This window comes from Zophobas morio, unplaced genomic scaffold (assembly GCF_036711695.1).
Source record: "Zophobas morio isolate AGI-343-1 ecotype UQ-CSIRO unplaced genomic scaffold, CSIRO_AGI_Zmor_V1 ptg000635l, whole genome shotgun sequence".
Taxonomy (NCBI): domain Eukaryota; kingdom Metazoa; phylum Arthropoda; class Insecta; order Coleoptera; family Tenebrionidae; genus Zophobas; species Zophobas morio.
The window spans coordinates 8,962-33,388 of record NW_026972738.1 but is presented as its reverse complement, the minus strand read 5'-3'; the positions used below and the strand labels follow the sequence as shown (position 1 = coordinate 33,388).

General features: G+C 32.0%; 2 protein-coding genes and 1 long non-coding RNA gene across 3 annotated transcripts; 2 read left to right on the top strand and 1 right to left on the bottom strand.

The window, feature by feature from the left end:
* Positions 1 to 4,846: 4,846 nt before the first annotated feature.
* LOC135121597 (uncharacterized) lies at positions 4,847 to 6,705 on the bottom strand. The gene is made up of 2 exons (XM_064045899.1): positions 5,987 to 6,705; positions 4,847 to 5,932 (listed from the first exon to the last, which is right to left on the bottom strand). The coding sequence occupies exons 1-2, from the start codon at positions 6,684 to 6,686 to the stop codon at positions 4,893 to 4,895; spliced, it is 1,740 nt and encodes a 579-aa protein (XP_063901969.1). The 5' UTR covers positions 6,687 to 6,705; the 3' UTR covers positions 4,847 to 4,892.
* Positions 6,706 to 12,464: 5,759 nt separating this feature from the next.
* On the top strand, positions 12,465 to 13,143 carry LOC135121594 (uncharacterized). The gene is made up of 3 exons (XR_010279051.1): positions 12,465 to 12,725; positions 12,848 to 12,963; positions 13,020 to 13,143. It is a non-coding gene; the product is annotated as an uncharacterized LOC135121594 (long non-coding RNA).
* Positions 13,144 to 17,212: 4,069 nt separating this feature from the next.
* Positions 17,213 to 18,761, top strand: LOC135121596 (uncharacterized). Its single transcript, XM_064045898.1, has 2 exons — positions 17,213 to 18,292; positions 18,356 to 18,761. Exons 1-2 carry the CDS (start codon positions 17,218 to 17,220, stop codon positions 18,691 to 18,693), a joined length of 1,413 nt encoding a protein of 470 aa, XP_063901968.1. The 5' UTR covers positions 17,213 to 17,217; the 3' UTR covers positions 18,694 to 18,761.
* The last annotated feature ends 5,666 nt before the right edge of the window (positions 18,762 to 24,427 follow it).

Here is a 24,427-nt window from a genome sequence, read left to right as displayed (position 1 = left end):
TTTATTAATTCTTACATCACACAAAAGGTTAGGGTATCCTTGCTTTACAGAAGAACGATATTTCTTACCGAGAGTTGCCACAGGAAATTTGATTGATATGAAAAGGAAGTCTCTCAAGGTAATAGTACTATATATATCACGCGGGCAGCTCAAATTATTTCACTTATATAACAGAAGAGGCAATAAATGATTAAAAAACTTCAACATAACAAATGAAAAAAGTTGCACTTTTATTTCAGTATATTTGGAATTCTTGCATAAAATTCTGACCTTTGAGCTTGCCTACGATTTTCACTTAATTTTTTATTACGTGGGTTAATATCACAGGAATAAAATTTCAAAAACTATTTATTTTAAATGGAAAGGTGTATAAAGCAGGTTCATCTCGATACAAAAGTTTTTTAATAATTTTTTTATTGTTTTATTTTTGAAAGACTGCCTTTCTTTCACCCCAACAATAGTTTATTAAATTTCTGTGTAGTGTATATTTTTATATTTATTTCACTAATTGTTTGTAAAAATTTTTAAAAAAAAATTCTTAATAGAGGACAGTTACTTTGGAAGCGGTTTTATACCCATATTAACGAATTCTGAACAGTTGATAAAGAAAAAAGGAAAGCTTTATTCTTAAGAAACTTGCAAGTGCTCACGTAAAAAATTAACAATTCTAAGGTTAGTAAGCCGCCTGCAGTAGTTGACAGGATATTTTTTTTTTTTTAAGGATTGAAAATGTGTAGAAAAAATTGATTTGTGAAAAAAAATATATTTTGTAGATTTGCGTTCTGCAATACTCTCTAATAGTTGTTTGTTGTATAACTAACAAGATTGACCAGCAATAATTTTTTTTTTCGCACTTAAACGCGAAAGCTTCTACGCAAGTGTATATTATATAAGGATTATAAAAAAAATTGAGAGCACATTGCAGGTGCTTTTGTATGAGCAGTTCATGCACCGAGTGCCACCATCTTCTATCTTCTCTTTTTTTCTGTACGATTAATTTAGATGCCTCTAGGGAGTCCACAATTACCAAATAAATTATAAAGGGCTTTAAATTTGTTGAAAATCTTTATTATATCACTCTAAAGTTTATAATATATTTAGTAACTATACCATATCATTTATTGTATATAGTTTATAACTTCTCGAGGAGTTTCGGCATGTAAAATAACACACATCAAAACATTTAATACGCCTTTTATCAATAATAACAGTTAAGGGCGGCTACAATATTAATTAATTTTGAGGCGAAAGGTGCTAAAGGGGATCGTTCACTCAACAAGGCAACAAATATAATCTATCGTCACCGACGGCATTTGCTTAGGCAGCACATTATGCCGTCGAGCGGGATACCTTTTTTCAGTAAAGCCTTGTTCGGCGCTCGCCAATTAATATATCCTTAGCTCCTAAGCATGCGAAAAGAACAATATTTAATTTGCCTGGCATGTAGTGTCGTAGTTAAATGGCGAGTCATAGTCAAGCATGTACAAGTTTGGCAACACCCGAGTGTTACCAGTAGCGCCTAATATGATGAAAGGCTCATGGAAAAACTCGGTATATTTGTTACAATTTGTGAAATAACGTGTATAAAGCATTTATATATATAAAAGCAAGTTCTGTAAAGGTTTGAGGGTAATTACCAGCTTACATAGTTATTAATGTAAGGAGGGAAAAATGATATTGTATGCTAAAAGTTTAGAAAATCGCTGTATTCACGTTATAATAGGTGGCCCACCAGACCTTTGTGTGAAGAAACCACCTTCATCAACGTTATAGACAAAGACAATTTAAGTTTTAGTAGGTATAACGACTGTAGAGTATTTGACCTCATAATTTTCCGTCCTGCACCAGTCAAACTCAATATATTACCAGCACCTTCATACCAGTCAAAGGAAAATATGCATGAAGACCGTAACACCCAAGGCTAGTCTTTGCCATGTGCGCCAGACACCACGGGCAAAGGAAACGCAATTGTGCTCATTGAGATTCTACAAGCCGACTCTTCCAAGCAAGTGCTTGAAGTAACGATTCTCACACAGAACAGCTTAAAGATTGATTATATAAAGAATAGAAAGATTCGAAGAATTTAACCTTCTGAAAACCTAAAATTTGTACTGCCTTGATGCTTTGCAGAGCTGGCAGAAATATAAGAAATGTGATGGATGCCCCATACAGTCAAGGTGGCTAAAAGTTTCAAAGTTACATAGTGAGGAAAGTAGAATAAGGGCCGCTTATTGCCTAAAAACCAATGTAAGTAGATCTATTTTTTACGTGAACAGGTTAGTCGTCATAAAAAACTAGCAGGTTGTTAGACGAGTGGTGTACGATATTTACAAAACTTTAGTGGAGAGCGGGATAATCTTTAATAGGACGCCGTTTTTTCTACTAGAGTGTTGTAAGTCTTTGCAGTGTTTTTCGGTGTAACTCACGATATATTTCTCAACTAGAAGATAGTTTTTGAACATTTGTACTTTTGTAAGTTGAACCTCGCCCAACTCCAAACAACGGGGAGCAGCAGCGCAGAAACTCGCACTTGCCCAAAGGATCTGACGGTAATAGCACCGTCAGCATAATTGTTCTTCCAAAAATTTTTATTTTAGATTACCTAGGTTCCAATAGATAACACGTAGAAAAAAAAGTTATAATATTTTCTTATCTAGTAGTATATATAAAGCTACTGCACGTAAAAGTGCAAAATTCAACTGTAATTGTTGAGGTATCATTCTTTTCTCGTGCATACCTGGAATTTGATGACTTCGTGTTAATAGTTTGCATAAATTTTACAAAAGTAGATACCAGTTCTTAATTTTTTACTTTATTTGATGCTTCCTTTTAAGTTGTGGCCAAGATTGTGCTACAGACTCGATCAGTATTTGAAGGTTATATAGTTTTTCAGATTCTAATTTTTCCAATAAATTTTTAAAAAATTGGTCGCTTTACTACTTTAATTGTGGAGTCTGTTGAAATGTTATTATAATTATTAGTTCTTTCCTATTTAAAAAAGGCGTTCACACTCTTACTATTAATGTTATAATAATTATTATAATATTAGTATAATTATTACTAATGTCACTAATATTTTAGTTTCTATTGTTTTCCTCACCAATAATAAGATAAATTAGGGGGTTGGCTATCTTTTTTAACTTTTTCTTATCTAGAAAGCCCAAGATATATTTAAGAGTTAAAAGGGAAATAGCTTTTTACTATAATAATGACTTTATTAAGGTTAATGCTTTACGCCCATTAAAATTATTCAATATTGTTAGTTTTGAAAGCAGAACTCTTTTGATTTGTCGTAGCCTTCCTAAATTTTTTTCGGAGTTTGTTGTTTCCTTTAAGCAAAGTAACTATAAGTTTTTGTTAGTCGCTATCGAGGAAGGAATGCTCGTAACCCTTAAAAAATTAACCATGGTATTGGAGGAATTTACGAGTAAAATTAAATATATTTGTATATATAATTAAAAAAAATTTAAATCAATAAATTCCGCAAAAAAGGTGCACAAGCTATTTAGCTCAAATGTAGAAGAAAACAGTTTAAGTATACGTTGAGTTTGGCCTTTATTATAAGATATAAAGCTTAATACTTTTTATTTTAAAGCTCCAAAGTCTTAACTCTGGTATTTTACCAACCTTTAGTATTTCTTAAAGTAAGTTAAAAGTTTTTTTAATTTAAAATAATGATAGCTTCAAAAAATAAAACATTACAAATGTAAACTACTATTTTATAGTTATTTCAACAGAAAAAGATATATTTAACTTATTGTTACCGAAACTAAAGCAAACTACAAAGCACGAAGCCTTAAATAGCAAAATTGGAATTCTTAAAACACTTATTTAGTTTAACGGTTTTGATTCGGTTTAGCTCAGTTTTTGTTTTTATTTGTTTTTTATTTTAAATAACTCATTGATAACCCTTATAAAATAGTGGGTTTACAAAATCTTTAAAATAATTATACTAATTAAAACTTGAAATATTAACGACAAACGTTGGTTTGCCCCTTTGAAAAATTATACTTTATTAATCTTTTTTTTATTACTTTTTAGATAGTATCTCGTGAGTTTTTTATGATCATCCTATTGACCTTCTATCTTATGATATATAATCCTCTACTCCACAGTTAATTTTCTTATAGAGGATTTTCAAGAGTCCGCAACTAAGACTTCCTTTGTAGCTCTTTTAACAATTGCTTTTTTATTGTTATGCGCTGTTAAATTTCCGTAAAACTTTAATAATTATGGAGCTTAGGACATATCAAAACTTATAAAATTTTATTTAATTAAAAAGGAAAAAATCCTAATAAGATTACAACTTATAAACTTATTCTACTAAACCAGCTATATTCGAAATTTATAAAGGTAAGCAATCTCCCGGCAGGGGCTCTGTGTCACATTTTTCTCGAATAAAACTTTTGTAAGATTATTCGCCAACTCATATATTACAATATATTATTCAACTAAATAAGCCTTAATATTTAAATTAAGGAAAGTGCATTAGTTTGGAATGTACGAAAGTCTTTTACGTAGGAAAAACCCCAACAAAAATTGTTACAATTTTTAAATTTATAAACTTTTGGTCAGTAATATATACTATAATTGAAAGATTAAAGTAACTTAAAGTAAAGAAACTTTACGGTGAGTCAGCGACTTAGAAGGAACAGCTTAAGTGGTAATAGACGGCGTTTTATGGGAAGCAAAATACACGAAGGAAGTTAATAACAAAAGCTTTCTACCATTTTTTCAACTCTAACATAGAGGACCATCTTCATATCATTTAAAAATTCTCTTGTGATTACAGAAGGAAAGCCTACGCATTCTTACAAAAATGCGGCAAAAATATTCGTAACAGAAATTTTTAAAGCGAATAAACAATACTTTATTTAACATCCATCCACAGTTTAACTGTAAAATTCTTCTTCGTCGCGTATGGAGGGGTAAAGAGTTTTTTTAACAGTATCTAGTCTTTTTTGAATAACTCTTTTCCGATAGTAATAAATTATTGTAAAACCACCACCTATAATAAGTGCGCCTCCAGTAACCGAAAATGCAATAATCTTCTCTCTTGATAATGACTTAGTACTTATTTCTGAATCGTTAGAGGTTGAAAAAATGGCCTTTTCTTTTTCGTATGAACTAATATTCCCACTGAAGTCAAGAGAAAAAACTGGTTTCGCCTTGGTAGTCGTTAGCTTATTGAGAGTTTCCGCCGGAATACTCTGGTCCTCCTTACTCACAGAAAGTACAGTCAACTTATTACTTGTTAATAATTTGTTGCTTTCTTCTGTCTTATTAGAAGCAGAAAATGTGGTTACTCCACTCTTAATTGTGCTATTTGTTTCTAATTCTTTATTTTTTAAATCATAAGAAACTGAATTCATTATGTTAGTGCTTTGCATATTAAGAGTTTCGAACGACACTGACGGCATACCTTGGTTTTGATCATTCTCCCTGTTTAAAGAGTCCCCAATGTTAGTATCAAGGATGTTCACATTAGAAAAGTTAAAAGTCGGATACTCAGCTTTTTGTTCTTCCACGGTTTCTACTACCCCGTGGTGTTCAAAGCTTTCGTTTTTTATAGAAGCAACGGGAGAAAGGGAAGCTGGAGATGTCTGCAGGCTTGAATTGCCTAAAAAATTTCCAAACGGCGTAGACGACTCTACGTTTTGTATATCAGTTTTCTTAGTCTCTATAGGCTCTTTGTTTAGTTTAACTTGGTCGCTTCCAATTAAAGTTTTATTTTTTTCCTCTATTGGAGTTGGAATCCCCAATATTGAACTTTGAGAATTATTTTTAAGTGCCCTTAATGAGTCATGCTTAAACATTGCATCTGTTTTTTCCATGACCTTATCTGCATAATGCGACTCTATTTCCACTTCGTCGCCTTTGAAAGAGGTGTCAATTCCAGCAGTCTTTTGTAGTAGAGCAGTGGGCCTCGTTTCTTTAGTGAAATTATCGTACTGAAAAAATCTTGTTACCAATGAATTATTTAAACCTTCATAGGGCGTAAGTTCCTCCTTGCTGTCATCCATAGCTCTTGTTTTTATTTCGCTAGCGTCCAATTCAAAAATATCCACGAATGGAGAAGCAACTGCATTTGCATTAAAAACACTCCTTCTAACATTGCTCTTCCTCTCGTCCCATTGACTTTCAGCGTTTTGCAGTTTTTTCACCCCGGGGGCTATTTGAGTTAAGTCTTCAGGAACAAGTGATGAAGATAATATTGCATCATTAATATCACTATTTACTGGAGTCGAGATAATATTTAAGTAAGCAACTTTAGGGATAGAGACGTTAACGATTGTAACTATTGTCGGATCGGTAGTCGAAACACCACTTAGCTGAATTTTTTCCGTTAAAGAAGTGTTTATTACCCTCAGGAGAATATTTGTGTCATACTTAAAATCCTTACTTTTCGATAGTTCCAAAGGGGTGTAGTACTTGCCTTTCAACGTAACAAAAGCTGAAAACGATTGCAAATCAACTATGAAGTTTAACGTTAATGATACATTTTCCGTTAAATTTAAACTTTTAAAAAACGCAGACTCAACGGGCATCGCTAACTCTCCCACTTTAAATTCTGAATTATAACTAGCACTGCCTGCCAAACCCGTGCTGCCGGGGTCTTTACCGTTAGCGATACCCATTAAGCAGCACAGAAACAGAGCTCCAGACCGAGACCAGAGATCATACATCTTACGAGAGAAACTGAAGATTAGCCCACCAGTTAAAAGTCGAATGGTTTAAAGCTTTAAATATACATTTTAAAATAAGAAAAAATGGCATCTGATAGAGTTAAAAGTAAAATCTTAATATCGCTTTTTCTCCAACCAGCTTTTAAAAAAAAGTGCTGCCTTTAACCTTCTATATCATTAGCCAACTAACACTTAAAGAAAAGCAGGTTTAAGTTAAACTGCGACTACAATCCATTTACTTTCTTAAAAAATTAGTGAGAACGCTTGATCACGCCAGCTTGTTTTTTACTAACTGTGTACTCGTTAATACTTTCAAGTTATTTATCGTGGAAAAGATTCAATGTTTCTCTTTTACTAATCCTTAAGTTATAAATTTTGTTTTATGAAAATATAATACATAACCAATAAGGTATCTATAACGTCATTTAATATTATATCTCTGTGGACTTATTATTTTAATTAAATAGCAAAACCTTTTAAATATATATATATTTCATCGAACTGTCAAGGGGTCAACTGAACTAAATTGATTGTTTTTGCACCAGCAAGCTGTAACTGTAACAACTACTAACAATGTTAACTGGGTAAAGTATTAAAGTTTCATAATATTTTTTTAAAAAAAAAAGGTTATATATCGTCATTGCTATTTGTTTAAAAGTTCTTATTTTTTTTAAGTTTTGACTCAAATTAGCCGTTTAATAAAATAATATGAGTTATCGAGCAAGACCATTTATCCTATTTAATCATTGAAAGTCTAAAATTTACATTTAATTTAAGGTTGTTGAACACATTTATTGTAAATTTAGGTGATGGGAGAAGTGGATATATAATTTTAATTCTTAATTTTAACATATACACATATCATAAACGACAGAGAAATTTGTTATTATAACCATTAGTGTCAAAATTACTAACACTAAAAAGCGTGGGGTTTGTAAAATAAGAAGTTTTGCCAGTAAATGAAAAAATTACTTTCTAATAATGCTTTTCTTATTGCTCAGTGCTCGTAAGTAACCTGGATATTTTATTCATATTTTTTGGTCCATTTTATATTTATATTATAAATAAGATAATTTTAACTTAAGTAATAATTTTTATCACGCTTAAGATTTTTTTTTTAACTCATCTTTTCGTAAAAAAACACTAAGGAGAACTCACTCACCTTAATTAGCATTACATACGTAATTAAAGTTAGATATGAGATTTATTTATGTGCAAATTTCTTGCCTACATAAGACAAACTCGCCATAACACTTTAATTACAAAACTACACACGTTTAGGTTATTTTACTACAGTACGAAGAGGAAATGCTTTATATAAATGTTTACTTTACTTTACCAAAATAAAATTAGTGAGGGCGTTTTTCTGTTAAAAGACTAAACGAGTTCGGACGAGTTGCAATAAAGAAAGAATTCTTATATATAGTAGTTTGGCGTTCAAATTAAATGTCTCTATAAAACTTTAAAAGAAGACTTTTGTGCTCTCTAATTGATTTAAAACCTTAGTTGATAACAAAAAAGTTAGTATATAATACGTTATAACCTAGTCTTCTATTTATTAAAGTTATTTTTAGATATGGTTATTCATGGTATAAGTATAAAACATATAAAAATGCGAAGAGCTGTTACAATTAAAAAAAAACAAGAACGCCTATACAAACATTTTTAACTACAAGACGTTAATAATTTATACTTCCTACACGAGTTATATCAATTAGGTCTGCTATTAATTGAATTATTATACATCAATTAATAGTACCATAGGTTAATACAAATTGTTTGTGATAGACATTACCGCTCTCTAACTCAAAAAGTAAGAGAGGGGTTAAATTTTTTAGTGCTGTCAGCCATAAGCCGCTTAAACAAAACGACAGTGAACAAGTATATATCTTTATATATAAAGTTTTAAGTACAAAGCAGTTCATTAAGTACTTAAAACTCTCCCACTGAATAGTTTAGTACAAATTAAAAACAGTTATTTCCAAACTTTTATAAGCTCTGACGACAAAAGATTATGGTGGACATTGTTAAATTATGATTACGAACGGGTTTTAGATGTTAACAAATTCTCGAGATAAAAGGAAACTATAAAGTATAATAACAATAAAAGTACGGAAAGATGAAGTGGTTAGGTATGTAATATAGGTATTAGCTTCTCTCCAAATTTTAATAATAACGAATGCAGCGCTTCATTTGAGTAGTAAAAATAGAGGTCTACGTATTCTATATCAAATGTTTTTATTTCATAACAGCTACATAATTTAAACGTCTTACATTTTACTAACTTTTTAAATCCGAATAGTGGCAGTTTAAATGGTAATTATAAAACAAAAATGTTCCCTAACTTTTTTGAAAACTACAAAGCAGTGAGTTTTGGCAGCAGTAATTGTAGAATCTCTTTTATTATACGGTAAGCAAGTTAGCCATGCTCTTCACCGGACACGCAGATAATACTTTTAAAGTTTAATTTAAAGTTATTAAATTTAGTAATAAACAAAAGTAATTAAACTGAAACCGATGATGTTTATTAATAAATAGTCGAGATAATTTAAAAAATCAACTTATTTTAAATAAATATTTAGAAAAATGCAATCAAGCTAACAGCTTGACAATGTAGTAATATTGTATTCCATATCAAACAGAACTTGATTTTATACACTACGTTATCATTCATATAATATTATTATATTATTTACAATATATATTATTTAAATTATATTCATATAACATAATTTTTTTTCAAAGAAAATGTAGAGGATTCTAGTTTGAGTTGCTATTATAAAAAATTAGTTAAAACATAACACTTAATGTCTTTCGATCTTTAGCTCTTTACATTTACGTTAGGCTGTCTTATTTTACCTGAAGCGCATTTACATCAGTAATTACGTGATATATACAAAGTTGCGTAAAAGTTTTGCGAACAGTTTTGCTATAATTTTATAAATAATAAAGATTCCACGCTTTCATGTTCGCTAGTCATTACACAAACAAAAGACGATTTTGCCAATAGTTAATATGTAAAATTAATAAAAAAAAAACAAAAACCAGTTAAAAATGGACTGCAAACAAACAATAATGAACAAAATTACAGGTGTTAACCTAATATTGCTCTTTATAGAAGGCAAACAGATGTATAAATGAAACTACGTAAAAAAAATAGTTTATAGAAGTTTAGAATTTATAAGTAGTTTGCATAAACGTATACCATAGTAGTTTAATAAAGCGTTTGCTTTCGTAATACAAACTTTTAAACTTAATTTCAAAATGCTTTTATGGAAGTTGGGACTCTCCTCCTCCAAAGAACAGCTTTGAAACGCAAGATCCAACGGTTAAAATCCTTCAATGAAAGCGAACGCTATGTAGATTAGAATGTGTGAAAGGGTACTGCTTTACGGTGTGGACAGTTCTACAATGTTAAGAAAACTTTTAATATTATATATATATATCATTTTTTAACTAACTGGGTAAAGCGGGTAATTCAATAAAAGTTTTGTTGTAATCCGGGCTGGTGCATGAGCACATTTTAGTTTCCCTTCCAGCACTGACTTATCACCTGAAACGTTTGTAATGTAATTTTTGTATGTTTATCTATAGGTTTACATCCATTAACCTATTTATTTTATTTTTTTTTTTCTTTTTTTTTGTATATAAGCCGAATAGTAAATTTTATAACCTTAGTAAAACAATTTTTTAGTTTGGTGTGAACCAAAAGGCAGAATTAAAAGAAAAAGGTTAAGTATTTATTGATTTAATAATGGTAGTTCTTGGTGCTCGATTGAGTTAAAAACTTCGAATACTCGAGCTCTCAATCAGGAATGATTGCAGATATATTACAAATAGCAATCAGGGTGTCATTATTTTTTTAAATTAACAAAAAAAAAAACTAGCACCTAGGCGCGTCAAGTGGGCGGGGATAAGGTGCCCCGTCCCATGGCTCGTAAATAAGTTCGCTCACCAGCAGGCGATTAGTGTGCCTAGTGAGTCTGTCGTAAAGGACCACGGCATGGCGTTGGAAGACAATGTTTAAAGGGACCAGCTGAAGGTCCCGGTGAGCATCGTTTCTCACAAACCACGGTGCCTTCGGTAGGATAGGCAGCCATTTGTGCTGTCGCACTGGAAGTGCACACCTACTGCAGTGGAGTCGTAGGTCCAAGCAGCAGACGCTTATGTCATTATTGGCTGGATGCAGGACAAATACAATTGCCATTTGTTTTGCGGAGAAAGTTTACTCTTACCGCAAAGTAAAGGATAAAGCACCTTGGTTACTACCTTGACCCTCGCCACTACATAGTCCACGTGAGGCCGCCAGGAAAATTTGTTGTCGTGATGACTCCCAAGTATTTCGCTTGAGAATGCCATGGCATCTTCACGCCATTAAAGTTAAGGGCACCGAAAAAGGGACTCGTCTCCTTGAAAGTAATACGGCTTTGCTCTTCATCGCATTTATAGTAACCTTCCAATCACGGCACCAGACAGCAAGGGCGTTAAGATTGCGCTATAGATGCTTGCATAGCAAGGTAGGAGACTTCAAAGATGAATATACGGTCGTATCATCAGCATAGAGGGAGATTCGTGTGTGTGGATCGGACAGCAAAGGCGGGTCGCTCAAGTAAATTGCAAATAAAAGGAGCGAGAGAGGTGACCCCTAAGGGGACCCCTGCTGTCAGAGATCGAAGCGGTGACCGGGTATCCCCCATGCGCACGCTGAAGACGCGACAATTCAGGTAAGATTTCAGCACGTTATAAAGGCCATCTGGGACGGATAACGAGCGCAGTTTGTGCAAGCAGACCTTCATGCCAAACTTGATCAAATGCCTTTTCAAATGTCAAGGAAGACAGCGCCTCTTGCCCTCTTATAGTTAAAAGCCGGGTGGTTCATTCAGTTAAGAGGGGGAGCAGCTGGGTCTTTGAGTGGGCCCTTGCCGTAAGCCAGATGAAAACTCCGGTAAAACTTTCCAAGCGTCAACTACTTCTTTAAGACGGCGCAGTAAAACGGCCTCATCCACTTTGCCGGCCGATGACAGTGGGTTAATGGGTCAGTATTTGCTAGATGCTAATTCCGGCTTAAGTGTTTTTGGTAGCATCACAACGATCGCCGCTCCATCGAGCCGGTAAGGCGCCAAGAAGCATAGAAGATGTTATGAGGTAAAGATGCTTCATCCCTATTAATGGCATTTTCTTCAACATCTCACTAGTGATGCCTCCGGGGCCAGGCGCTTTGACAATTACTTTCACCTCGTCAACATTGACTAGATTAAGTGGCTCGTAGTTAATGGGAAGGGAAAAAGGTTTAGTATAAAGTTGGTGTTCTTTAGATAGTAGTAAACAACAAATCTCTAACTTCTTTTTTTATCATATTTTGGGGTTGTTTGAGCATGTCTGCACCTAGCGTATAAAAAAAAACGTATTACCAATAAGAGCGTATAAGCTTAGATTAAAAAGAAAAGTCAAACTAAACGGTATAAAACTATTTTGTAAAATAATTCGCTTGTTGCTTAGTATGGGGACACAGAAACTAAAGACTTTTTAAGGGAGTTCCTTCTTCATTCCTTTTATAATTTGGGAAATAACTTAGTAGTAAAGATAAGCCATAACGTCGTCTATAGTATATCAGTGAAAAATAATAAACTGTGTGCTCCTATAGTTCCTCGCGTAGCCGTCTCCACTATGAGTTGCCTGCATTCGTGTGGGCGTTATATGGCTACCACTAAGGTCTCGAGCAATAGAGAAGTTGAAGTTTTAACTCTCACTATTGCTCTTCTCTCTTTATTTGCGTAGCAACCTTTAGAAATAGTTGCAATTCTTACATTAATACTCATTGATCTCATCAAAACACGTATATTTTTATTATTTTAGTCAGAGTAAGGGCTGTATCGTCGTTGAATTTTGTTAAACCCAAATTTGTAAATATAATATAGCTATTTTTGTCTAGATTTATTTTTTAAGTGAGGTAATAGAAGCTGCTACAAATTCATGACGGACACACCCTAGGTTGTGGAAAACTATAGTTTTCCTGGGGGGCCTCCATTTGAAACCGAGGTAATTTATTTCGATCTAAAAAAGGCCAATCTTTTTTCATCCATTATTAATTCCTCTATAAATATTTATTTCATGTGTACGTACTTTTTATTTTTTTTTTGGTTATTGTTATTTTTAATCAGACTGTTTGCGGGAAAGCTCACTTACAAGCTAAGCGACGGTGCACTTACCAGTCGTTTATGTCGTAATGGACTTGAAGTTTGAAATATTCAGAAGGAATTGGAGCTTAAGGAAGAAAGTAAATATCAATTCTAGAAAATTTTTTGAAGTTAGGCCAAAACCTTATTTTTTAAGGTTTTAGATTGTCAAAGACCTTGAGGATTGGTGTTTCTTACCTATTCGATAAAACTTTAAAAGTTAAAGTATGTTAAAAAACAGTATTTTATAATACTATATAGTAAATATTTTATTTTTATCATTTTTATTTTCATTTTTATTAACTAGTATTTCTCACAACTGATATTATTGTTTGATATTAAAATAACATTGTCGCTTTCTTTTCCCGTCGAATCTGCTTTAAATTTTCTAAAAATAATACAGATTAATAATAACTGCAGTAAGTGACTCAGTTAACCAAATGGGAATTTAGTCTTAAACAATTACTCTTTTGGATAACATCTAAACTTTTTAAAAACCAGTAAAAGTCGTATAGTAATCCCGAAGATCATTATTAGGAGCGAGTGCACCAAAAAGTTTACACTACCTTCTAAATGCTTCATTATAATATTCTCTACTTTCACATTTTAAGATTAAATGATATAAATATTAAGGGAAACAAAAAAGGCAAATATGGGTTTGGGATAAGTAAAAAATTTACTTAAAACTAGTACTAAATTATTATTGTTACAGATATGTAACTTCTTTACTTCTGCTTATCTTTTTACAAAAATTAAAATTAAACAAGGTAACTGCAAGTTTCAAAAAAGTTTTATTACAAGTTAAAATAAAGGACTTTGAATAAGTTTTTCAATCAATATCTAAGTAGTTTTTTATTGATGATAGATTTTCGCGTACAAGTAGTAAACTATACGTTGGCTTTATAAAGAAGTATTATCTAATAAAAAACCATAAGGTTAGAATGATACTTAACCGAACACAATATACTCTTTAAGGGGCGTGTTTAAAACTTTATTTAAAACAAATTGTAAATAAATTTATATAAAAAAGTTTTTTATAAAAATAACTGATATACTGAATGAGGATACAATTATAACTCTCTTTTTTTAGTAGCAGTTAACAAGTTATTCAACTCAACAGGCTTACCTAAGAATATTATTTTCTTTATCAGTCTTTTAATAAATTATTGTGTTAACTTTCAAATTTTCAAGTTATATCTTTTAAAAATGTTAACTAAGAGTTTCACAAAAGTTATTCTTTTTTAAAGAATAGCCTTATGTAGGTTATTTATCTATAAGGTTAAATTTAAGAGAATATGTTTCACTAGTGCGTATTGCTCTAAGTAAAAACAATATGTGCTACTGTTTAAACAGTCATCAACATTGTTCGCTCTATTGGTAAGTTAGTATCTCAGTAAAATATTTTTGCCAAGAATAAAGTAACCTTAACAAATATTATATTCATTAATTTGTTTATAAAATTCTTTAATGTTTTTGTTCTTTGACTTTAATTTTGTTTTGTATGATCTTTATTAAGAGAAGTTCCTTTTTCCTTTGCTTCATAACTTTTTAAAAAGGTTTCTAACGGCTTGCTTTAAAATTGTACTCCTAGGGCCTACTTGGAAAAAATATCTACAATAAGCAGATTTTACTACTTTATAAAAAAGTTTTATCTTTTAAATTACTTATTTGTCTATTACATTCCATTTTTATTAATAAGTTTTTGGTAAACTTAAATAAGAGAAAATAGTTTTACAAAACTAGCAGTTATTTAGTAGAATTAAAAAGCCTATGACGAAAATTTGGCTCTCTACTGCTTAAAGTCGTCATATATATTAGTCGACCTGCATTATTGGGCTTTAGTTTTTTTAAAAAAAAGGAAAAAATTTCGTAAAACAACAAATTTTAAAGTTAAAATTAGGAAGTAAAGACGGTGTAATTTAGAAGCTAATGCCTTCTTCGAATTTAAAATTTCGAGTGCTTGCCAAGTAAAGGATTAAATTAACTAAGTTGTAGGGCAAGAAGTTTTCAACGGCTTCAAAAAAGTTCTGCTTATTGCTTTAGACTTAATCCTAAATAAATGTTGTGATACAGCTAACTGAAAGTTTCACATATAAACAAGGCATAACTGCTCCGTGGAGATTTAGTTAACCTATAGTATTAAAATTATATTAACATAACTTTGAACATAAGAATAATAAAAAGAATAATAAAAAGAATAATAGAAAAGAATATACTTTAGGTTTAATCCCTTAATTGTTCTCTATATACTTTCCGAATAAATGAAGTTTTATAGCGACGTTTTTTTTCATGGTACAGAGAGAGATGCTCTTACTAACAATACTTGCATGATAACTTTTAAAAGATTTAAATAAACGTTTTCTAAAATGTCTATTTCCCAGGCTGTGAGTCTTCGAAAACCTTGTATATTAGACAATAAAAAATAATATTGTACAAGAAAAACAAAGTACTAGAAAGCATTATAAGCTTATTTGACCACTACAGACTCCCAGACGCACCAAACCCAACCGCACAAACAAAGAAAACGAATAAAACTGCAGCAGGTGCATGAGCCCACCTTATACGACCACATAGGCACTTCTCTTGCTACAGATTAAAATCAAAAATAGAGGTAAAGTCTTAGTTCTAAAAGTATTTATATCATCAACAGATTAGAGTAATATAAGTTTTTATGCCTAGAAATAATTAAGAATTAGCTGCTATTAAAGAATAAGAAAACGCGCCCAGTGTGCCAAGAACACGACCTCCAGGGACAGCGGAGCTGGGAATAAGATAATTGCGCTGTAAATAATTACTTTAAGAGTAATAATTATAAAGCATAATATTTGTATGCAAAGATCCTGCAGGGCTTCCATTAATAACAAACTTAAGCTAGTTACCAATTTCGCGAACTTACTCTAAAAGGCTCTACACACAGTCTCCGCTATGGCTTACACCCAACATTCATAAAAATAATTTTAATTATTGAGCATGTAAACTTCATAAATTAATAAAAATTATATTATCTTTTATTAAAAATATTAATATAAATATAAATTAAATACTAATGTATGAACTTAGCTCAAATTGTTAAATCTAATCAAAAATTCTTATAGGTGTTCCTCATAAGGTGTTGTTGTTATAATAATGGACTTTTTAAACATCTTGTTATAAAATGTACGTGATTGTAACCTTTGTGATTAGTGGGTCAGGAGACAGTTGTTAATTAGCAATCTACTTTACTACTGGATCTATTGTAGTGGAATAAAACCATGCGGTTTTCAAGTACTCTTTCATCACTTCCCAAGATTAAAAGCCCCGAGTTAACGCAATGTCCAAAAAATTCGAAAACTACCAGTAAATATTTTCTAAGTTTTGTACCCTTTTTAAAAAAAGTAACGCAATACTAAATATGTAAACGCGCTTTCAACCAATAAATTCTCTGTAAAAGACTAAGTGCAAAGCATCTTCATGGGTCTAGAAAAATTCTACTAACTTTAAACAATTTTAGTCTATACAATGAACACACATTGTTCCTTCAGTTTGTTCCTTCAGTTTTTTGTTAAAACACAGTTGTATTAGACTTATAAGCTTTTAGGACTTGACAAAGGATAGGGAGCAATATTAATTACTAAGCAAAGGAGGTCACATTTTCACATTTTTTTCATAGTTTTGAATTTACTGGTTAAGAATTAAAGGTTGTCAAAAAAATTTAAAGCATATGCATACCCAGGTAAAAGTAGGCGTTATAAAAAGTTCATGTTGATAAAAGTTAAAATATTATAGTTTTTGTATAATTAAAATAATTATAATACTTTTTTTTTGGGGCGGGGGGGGGGAGGGGGGTTACTTTATAATTTAAATATAAAACATATGTAACATCTCATCTTTGTGAAGCTAATTAAATCACCTAAGAAGTAACTAGAGTATCAGTTACAAACTAAACTATTAAATATTCTCAATTTCAGGTTTACACTGTGGAAAATGGTTGGAGACTATTCACATCATATTGATAAATAACGTTATATTTTGCATATAACAGTTACTAAGTAGTCGGAAGTACTAATGTTAAGGGTAAATAAATTTAAAATAGAGATAATATGAAAAATTTATAACATGCAATATTTTAAATGTATTACTCTACCAATTTGTCGTGGAATAATTTTTAATTTTAAAATTGCTTGAGAAAACGGAAAACCCAATGTGGCTAAGATTTTTGCGATAACAATGCATACATGACTAATGAGTGGGCTACATATTTGCATCTATTCAAAAACTGCCATAAACGAAATAAAGCAGTTAATCATTTAAATGACCACAAATGTACATATAAACCCTTAAGAGAGCATAAGCGCTCTACTCGCGTTGACCGTCTGATGCTGTCTCTTTGTAACTTTTTTTGGGGCTTGCTCGTCTTTCAGAGTTTTGTACAAGGAGAGCCCTCAGTTGTTACACCAAGTTTTACATCGCAGCTCATCAATATTACGGATGGAGCTTCTGCTATAAAAAGCGAAGAAAAAGAAGCTGTGGTAAGCACCCAAGACAATGTCCTAGTAACCATAGACTCAGAACTTGAACCACCCTCAGAGCTTGGATCCTTAAACACTGTTATTTTAAGAAAAAAAAAGCCTCTTAAACAATCTGCAAGTATTAAGGACACACAAAATGACGGAGGCTTTCAGAAAATATCCGCCCAGAGTAAGCATGGAAGCCAAAAGATGGTTAGTACATCTTTGCCTATGGGAGAAAGCTTACCATTAGAAAATATAGGAAGCATTAATGGATCCCCAAGTAGCGCAAAATTTAAGGCTTTAGAGCATCATGGTTTCGAGGACACTCCAAGTTTTATTTCTAGCACAGACCAGACTAATAAACGATCCGGAGTAATTAAAGACTTAGATAACAGTGAAGATGATAAGTTTAAAACATTTAAGTCTGTTAATATAAATGAGGATAGTCATAAAACATTACTGCCTAATAGCAAAAGCTTGCGTACAAAGAAAACAGGAGGAGAAAATAAATTTTTTCAAGGCAAGCAGCCTCTAGGCTCTCCTACTTTACAACCTGTTAAAGTCGATGAAGGAATTGCTGATGATCAAGAAGAGCAGGAAAATAGCAATGTGGTTAATGTTAACACTGAACAAAGCCCTCGGCCACTTGAAGATGATGTGGGTTTAATTAAAACTAGCGGAAGTACAGGTGAATCGAAAAGTATTTCGTCTATAGATGTGTCAGCAATCCCCCTAAATATTAATAGTAATAATGCTGATGAAAGTAACAGAAAAAAGGGGAAGAATGTTCAAGAAATTCTAACTTCGAAGCTTCGAGCTACAGTGCGGCCCCCGAGCTCCCCTACTACTAAACCTGAGGAAACTGCCGACGAAAAGGGAGTGCAGAAGGATAGCGCGTTTGTTAAAGTTAACACTGAACGAAATCCTCGGCCGCATGAAGGTAATGTAGATTTGGGTAAAACTAGCGGACGTACGGGTGAACTGAGAGGTGTTTTTTCTGTAGAAGACGTATCAGCAAGCTCTCTAAACACGAATAATGTTAATGCTGCTGAAAGTAACAGAAAAACGGGGGAAAACGTTAACATGGATTCTCAAAAGTCTGAAGCTCTTCAAATGTTTCCAAAAAATTTACCCAACTTAACTTCTTCCGAAGTCAACAGTGAAAAGCCCGGGAGTATTGTTACCAAAGAAGTAATGATTGGTAGTGCCTTAGGGGGAAGCGCAATTGTTTCTGGTGTCGGAGCTTATTGTTTTTATTTACACAGAAGAAAAAAAAAATTAGTGGAAATAAAAGCTGTAAAGGCAACACTACACGCTTCGCCGCCCGATGAATGCCTTTAAAAGAAGTTGTATAACAAGTATGTAAGAAATATAAGCTTTTAATAATTTAATAAATTTCTTTTATTTTACGATATTTATTATAGTTTTCTTGAGGTTGTGTTGTATATTTTATTTACTTTCGTAAGTTGTTTTCGGCTTTTTATAATTATCAAACGATTAGAACTGTTTATTAGGAGCGGGGTTAACCAAGTAAGGCTTTGAAAACTACAAACTATAAAGCTAATAGTGAAGTATGTATATCTAGGTGCTTTAATTCTAATTACGTCTTGGGATTTGACTGTTTTTTCTAATATAATAGAACTTTTTCAAGATTCTGTGCTACTAATAACAATTAATTAGGTTTACGAAGTTAACCGTTTTTTTGGACAAAAAAAATTCAAACTTTAAATGCTCCCTATACTAGTTTTCTATTTTTTGCAAAATTTTTTTATTATTAAGTAAACACCTCTCATAAAACTTGGTGGATAAGGGGCTTGTAAATTAGCTGACCTTTTCCTTTTATTTTTGTTAATTAAACTTTAGTAATCTCTCTTTTTTTTTTTTTTGAATTAACACTAATATTTTTAAGAATTTCTATTAGGTTGGTGACAAATAGTCTAAGTACTTTAATACACCTAGATTTTTATTAAGGATTTTTTTATAAACGTTTTTTTAAAAAACAGTTACAAACTCACTCTAACTTTTTATACATTTGTTGAATTTAAAAATCTATGAAATTTTTAAAATTTTTAAAACTGGAACTTATAATTAAGTAGTTGTAATTTGATGGTAGTTTTAAATAGCAAATAATTTCTTACTAGTTGTAGGCTTTAAGAGAAGGGAACTTTGTTGTTCCGTATTGTATTTCTGGTGATTTTATTTTCTCTTTCTTGTCGGCCACGAATTATTCGTTTGACTTAAGCTAATGTGAATAATACGCTTTTACAAATTACTTAAAGGATCATATTTATTAAGTATCAAATAAAAATTCGGTTTTTATTAATTTTATTATAGATTTCTCAAAATACACTATTTTAAAAAAACTTAACGATTTTTCATTGAAAACTAGCATAACTTTAAGTATAGTTGGTGTTTTAATTTCTTTTTTTAAAAACTTTATTTCAGTTATTAAAAAAATTAATTAAAAGTGGCTTTAAGAATACTCTGTTTAACACAGAATTTTTTTTTAAATAAAAACTTCGCTATAAGGATTTGGGCATATGATACAACTTCTCTGTTAATCTGTTAGAGAAACTTTTATAAAATCAATTTACTTAAAGCCCCATAAATTGATTTACAAGTTAAATTTATTTGGTATAATATTAAGTTTTTGCGACTGGTTTTAGTAGAACTGGGAGAACGGAGTGCAAACAAAACTTAGGCGGGTTATAAAGTTTCACACAAAACATTATAGTTAAAAGGATACTATTGAATAAGGCACTGGCTTATAAGAAAAACTAAAAAGCATATTAATTGGAATTGTGGCTATTTTTATTAAAAAAAAAAGATATTGTAGAATTTTTTTTCTTTTACCACAGTTGTAAATATTTTATGTTGAGTGGTTTAAAAAACTGAGCACTCTCCTTTTAAAATAGCGAGGAAGATAAGTTTGTCACAAGGTTGCGCGGATTTAATAAAATAAATAATATAATATTTTTTAAAACAACTAAAAAGTGCTTATGCTGGTTACATATTCTGGATTAACTAAATAATACCCTGTTTTGATAATAGTTTTTTATAAAATTATCGTTTCTTTCTAAAGACTTTTCAATAGTTACTTTATTAATTTATGAAAACTAATTAAGAAAAAGATATTAAGTTTTTAATCTTACTAAAGGCTGCTGAGGATATGGTCGTAAACCTAGGGATGGAAGGATTTGCTTTTTGCTTGTTAGCTTCCAGGCTATTTAAAAATCATTTATGAGTCATGTATTAGTCGAGTAGTACCTTTGTAAAAGATTTGTTACAAAAAGAAGGGGCTTATTTTACCTTGCTCCACTACAATTTAGGTTTTTTTAATTATACCTACAATTCTATAATTAGATTTTAAGTTTAATAATGTAGCCCAAAAAATATGCTTAATTTCATAAGGCGAGGAAAGAGGAAAAAACTCAATAGTAATACTTGCTTGAGCTAGCAAGTAATGTAGTTATAATAGCTCCTACTTTAGAGTAGGATATAGGCTAGTTAAAAACTGCTATAATCCTCATATCTACTGTAATATAAGTTTATAAACTTATTGAATAGTCTGCACAGAATAAAGGCATTCCTTCTCTCACACGCTTTCCTGCTCTTTAAATAATTATTACGATATACATGTTTTATAACAGTGCCCTCTAAAAGCTTTTGCCCAAATTCCAGTTTACGTACGGGGTTATGCCTGTTTCGCACTTTTAGCGGTTTGGTGGTATTGCATACTTGAAACGGCTTAGTTCCGTGTATAGTTCGCATCCTGCTGTCGCCGCTACACTTGCTGATCACAGATGCACCTCATGACGCTCTGCTTTGGCCGTTGCTGCTTGCGCTTGACGTTCACCCTTGCAAACCATTACAATCCCATTCCTCTTTACGCTTAAAACCCGGCGACCTCCACTTTATCAAAAAAATCCAAAGTTAATATGTTAGGACTTGCTACGTAACTTGAAAACTTGCCAGTTGCTCTTGACACTGGAGGGTGGCAATCAAAGAGGTGAAGCGCAAAACTCTGTCTCAATTTTTTTTACGCAACCACAAAGACCTTTGGGATCTTCAGGGAATATATTCGGGGTTCATTGTTGACAACAAATTTTTAGTGACAAAAAAATCACTGTGCTTATTTTGTGACAAAGATGAAGACAACAACGCAAATTTTTCACCAGCTGCTATTAGGGCTGATACCTTAAAAACTGTTTTCCTATTTTCTTAAAGTTGGCCTCCAGCAGGAATCAAACAGCTATTACACGCAGAGAGCAAGGTGTTCATGTGCTACCGTGTGCACACAAAATTGTGGATGGTATATCATGGCCTACGCTTTCACTATATAGGTATTTCTTTGCAGTATCCCCACGACGATAATTCAAAAATGGAACATGGTACTGCGATTGATGGCTGGAACGTCGCATTTTGGGTATCACGCAAGTATCTTTTAGGCGTAGACTGTTTCGTTATTATACAATCAAAGCACTCATTCAATACTGGAACATACACATTGGCTTTGAATACGAAGCTCTATATGTTACTTTTGTGAGTCTATTATATAAAACTATATTTGTATATACATCAAATTAAAGACACGCTATACGGAGAGTTATTTAAAATATAAATTACTTTGTACCGTATACCAGATTAAACAGTCTACGTTTGAGGATAGAGAGCTTCTGCAAACATTATTGAAAGAACTTACTTGCCTAATAAGACTTAACACGAAGGCTAGCAGAAATACAGTAAGTTTGGGGTGGCGTACGAACTCACATAGTATTTATTAGGGTATAAATATAACGGCAACCACTTACTAAACCTACTAATAATGAATACTTAGCATCTAACTAATAAATGATGCTATATTTTACCTGCCAACCCAAGCGCGAAGCCTGGTATTAAACAATGATATAATAAAGTCATTGCGAACAACTTAAAGGCTACCTTTTAGTTCTAGAGCTGAGAGATACTAGTACAATGCCAAACTAGTGCAAGCGTAGAGCAACCTTAAACCTAAACATTTGAGCTAAAATTACCCCCAAAGCTACCTAGCAGTTGTGAGTATCGTATTGGTAGCACACTCAAAGTTTGCTACAATCTTAGCTAACGCATTACTTACTACTGCCTAGCAAGCTATAGCGAATAAAAGGAACAATGCACTCAGATTGTATGACCAAGTCATGTTGCAAACTGAAAGCAAATCTAAGATTAGCCAACTGTTTCCCATTTTTTAAAGTAGTTTTCTTAAACCGGTCAAGTTTCCTAAAAGTTGATTAAAAACTCACATTACATAATTCATGAAGGTATACGATATTTTGGTAACCTTTTATAGAGCACGATAGTCCAAGGAGTTTAATTTAGCCCAAGCAACCGGGACATTTACTCTTCTGTCGGCCGACTTACTACATTTTATCGTGTAATCAGCCCCGTAATGAGAATTTGACCCATTAAAAGAATTTCGCATTCTCCAAGATCAGCCATTAAAGCCTACAGGAAATTTAGATCGTAGTATTCTACTTTAGGCTTCTCGCTTACGAGTACCTAATACAAATGGCAAGCTTGGGGACACAAAGCAACCCCTAATGCTTACGAAAGCTCAATCGCTTTCAAAGTAATAAGTAAAGTCGTTTTGCTAATAATAGGTCACTTAACCTGTGATCTTTACTAACTTTTTAACTTAGGCCAAACACCTAGCTTACTTTGGCCATTTAGGAACTAGCATATGTGCTTCGTCTGTATCTCTAAAGGTATTTTATTAAGCAACTTTTATGAGACTATGCCCAATACGTTCCCTCTACTCTTCATTCTTTAGGGAGATAAACATCGGTAGACAATATTTAAACCCCTACCAGTAAAAAAAATTAAACATTAGCACATTTAAAGAATATTGTTAATGCTCTAAAATTAGCTGCTAAAAATCCTAGAGTAGCTATTTGCGCGAGTATACTTTGCGCAAAAATTAAAAAAGTTTACCTCTTGTCCCTGCCATCTGTGGTTTTTTGACCAGGAAGGCTTTAATAAGGTCTATATTTTTTTCAAAATTTTCTCCATAGAATGAGTTCTACCCGTCCATGTAAAGTAGGGTGCTTGTAATTAATTAATTTTCAGATTTAGTGCTTTCTCAAATTGTTAACTTTAGGTAAAGCGTAATACGTATTAAAAAGTTTTTTATTTAAGCCGTTGATCTTATTTCTCACAATCTTACTTCCTCATAATTTGTTATTATAGCATCCTGGAGCCGTTAGCATTACTCACTGACCATTAAAACCTTATGAGTAATATAATTTTGCTCGTTTTTCTTATTATTTTTTCAGTTATTTTCCTTCGAAAGCGTTATGCTTATACAACCCACAACAGTAATCATTATTTGGGGCCTCCCAGAAAAACACAATCTTATTAAGTTTTAATAGTTCTATCCATGTTTAAAAAAAAAGTTTTCCAATTATTTCTTAGTTACAGATCTCTTGTTTAGACGAACACCGTATAATAAGCCATATATAGGGGAGAACTCCCTAAATTCTAGTTAAAAGGTATAATTGAAAACTTTTTAAAGCTACTTTATAAATTACAACTTCGGCGTACATATTAAGTATAGGTTGTCATAATCTAGATCTGCTTACAAGATTTCTAGTTTCGCTAAACTGATTGAAGATACTGGGTCTCCAAAATAATCAGTAAGAAGGCTATTTAATATGTTTAGCTGTTTTCGTTTAAATTCATGTACAATCTTTATAAGTTGTAGGTAAGTGAAACCAGTTTACGATAGTATATCTACAGGATTTATTATTACAAAGAGAAGATTAGGCTAGCAAGACTGTTTTCAGAGAGAAAGGCAGCCTTATTACAAAGCCGTCAAGCCGTTTTTAAAAAGACAGTTACCCTTAAGATTACAAAACTAAATTAAATTTCGATGTAAGCGCGTCGCTAACAAACTCATAAAAATGTTTTGCTATCTTAAAATAAAAAATAGAAGCTCACAATGTCTCGGGCCTTTAAAAAGTTACAAAATCTTAGTTAAGATATAAAAACACTTTAAGGTTGTCTACTTAACAAAAAAGTTCTTAAATATTTAATCCGA

What these genes read in the sequence shown, in the direction of transcription:
- LOC135121597 (XM_064045899.1), bottom strand. Translation starts at nt 6,686, where the DNA reads ATGTATGATCTCTGGTCTCGGTCTGGAGCTCTGTTTCTGTGCTGCTTA. An exon ending in GGAACTTACGCCCTATGAAG is followed by an intron (nt 5,933 to 5,986) that starts GTTTAAATAATT and finishes ATTTCACTAAAG; the next exon opens with AAACGAGGCCCACTGCTCTA.
- LOC135121596 (XM_064045898.1), top strand. Translation starts at nt 17,218, where the DNA reads ATGCTGTCTCTTTGTAACTTTTTTTGGGGCTTGCTCGTCTTTCAGAGT. An exon ending in AAATCCTCGGCCGCATGAAG is followed by an intron (nt 18,293 to 18,355) that starts GTAATGTAGATT and finishes TTTTTTCTGTAG; the next exon opens with AAGACGTATCAGCAAGCTCT.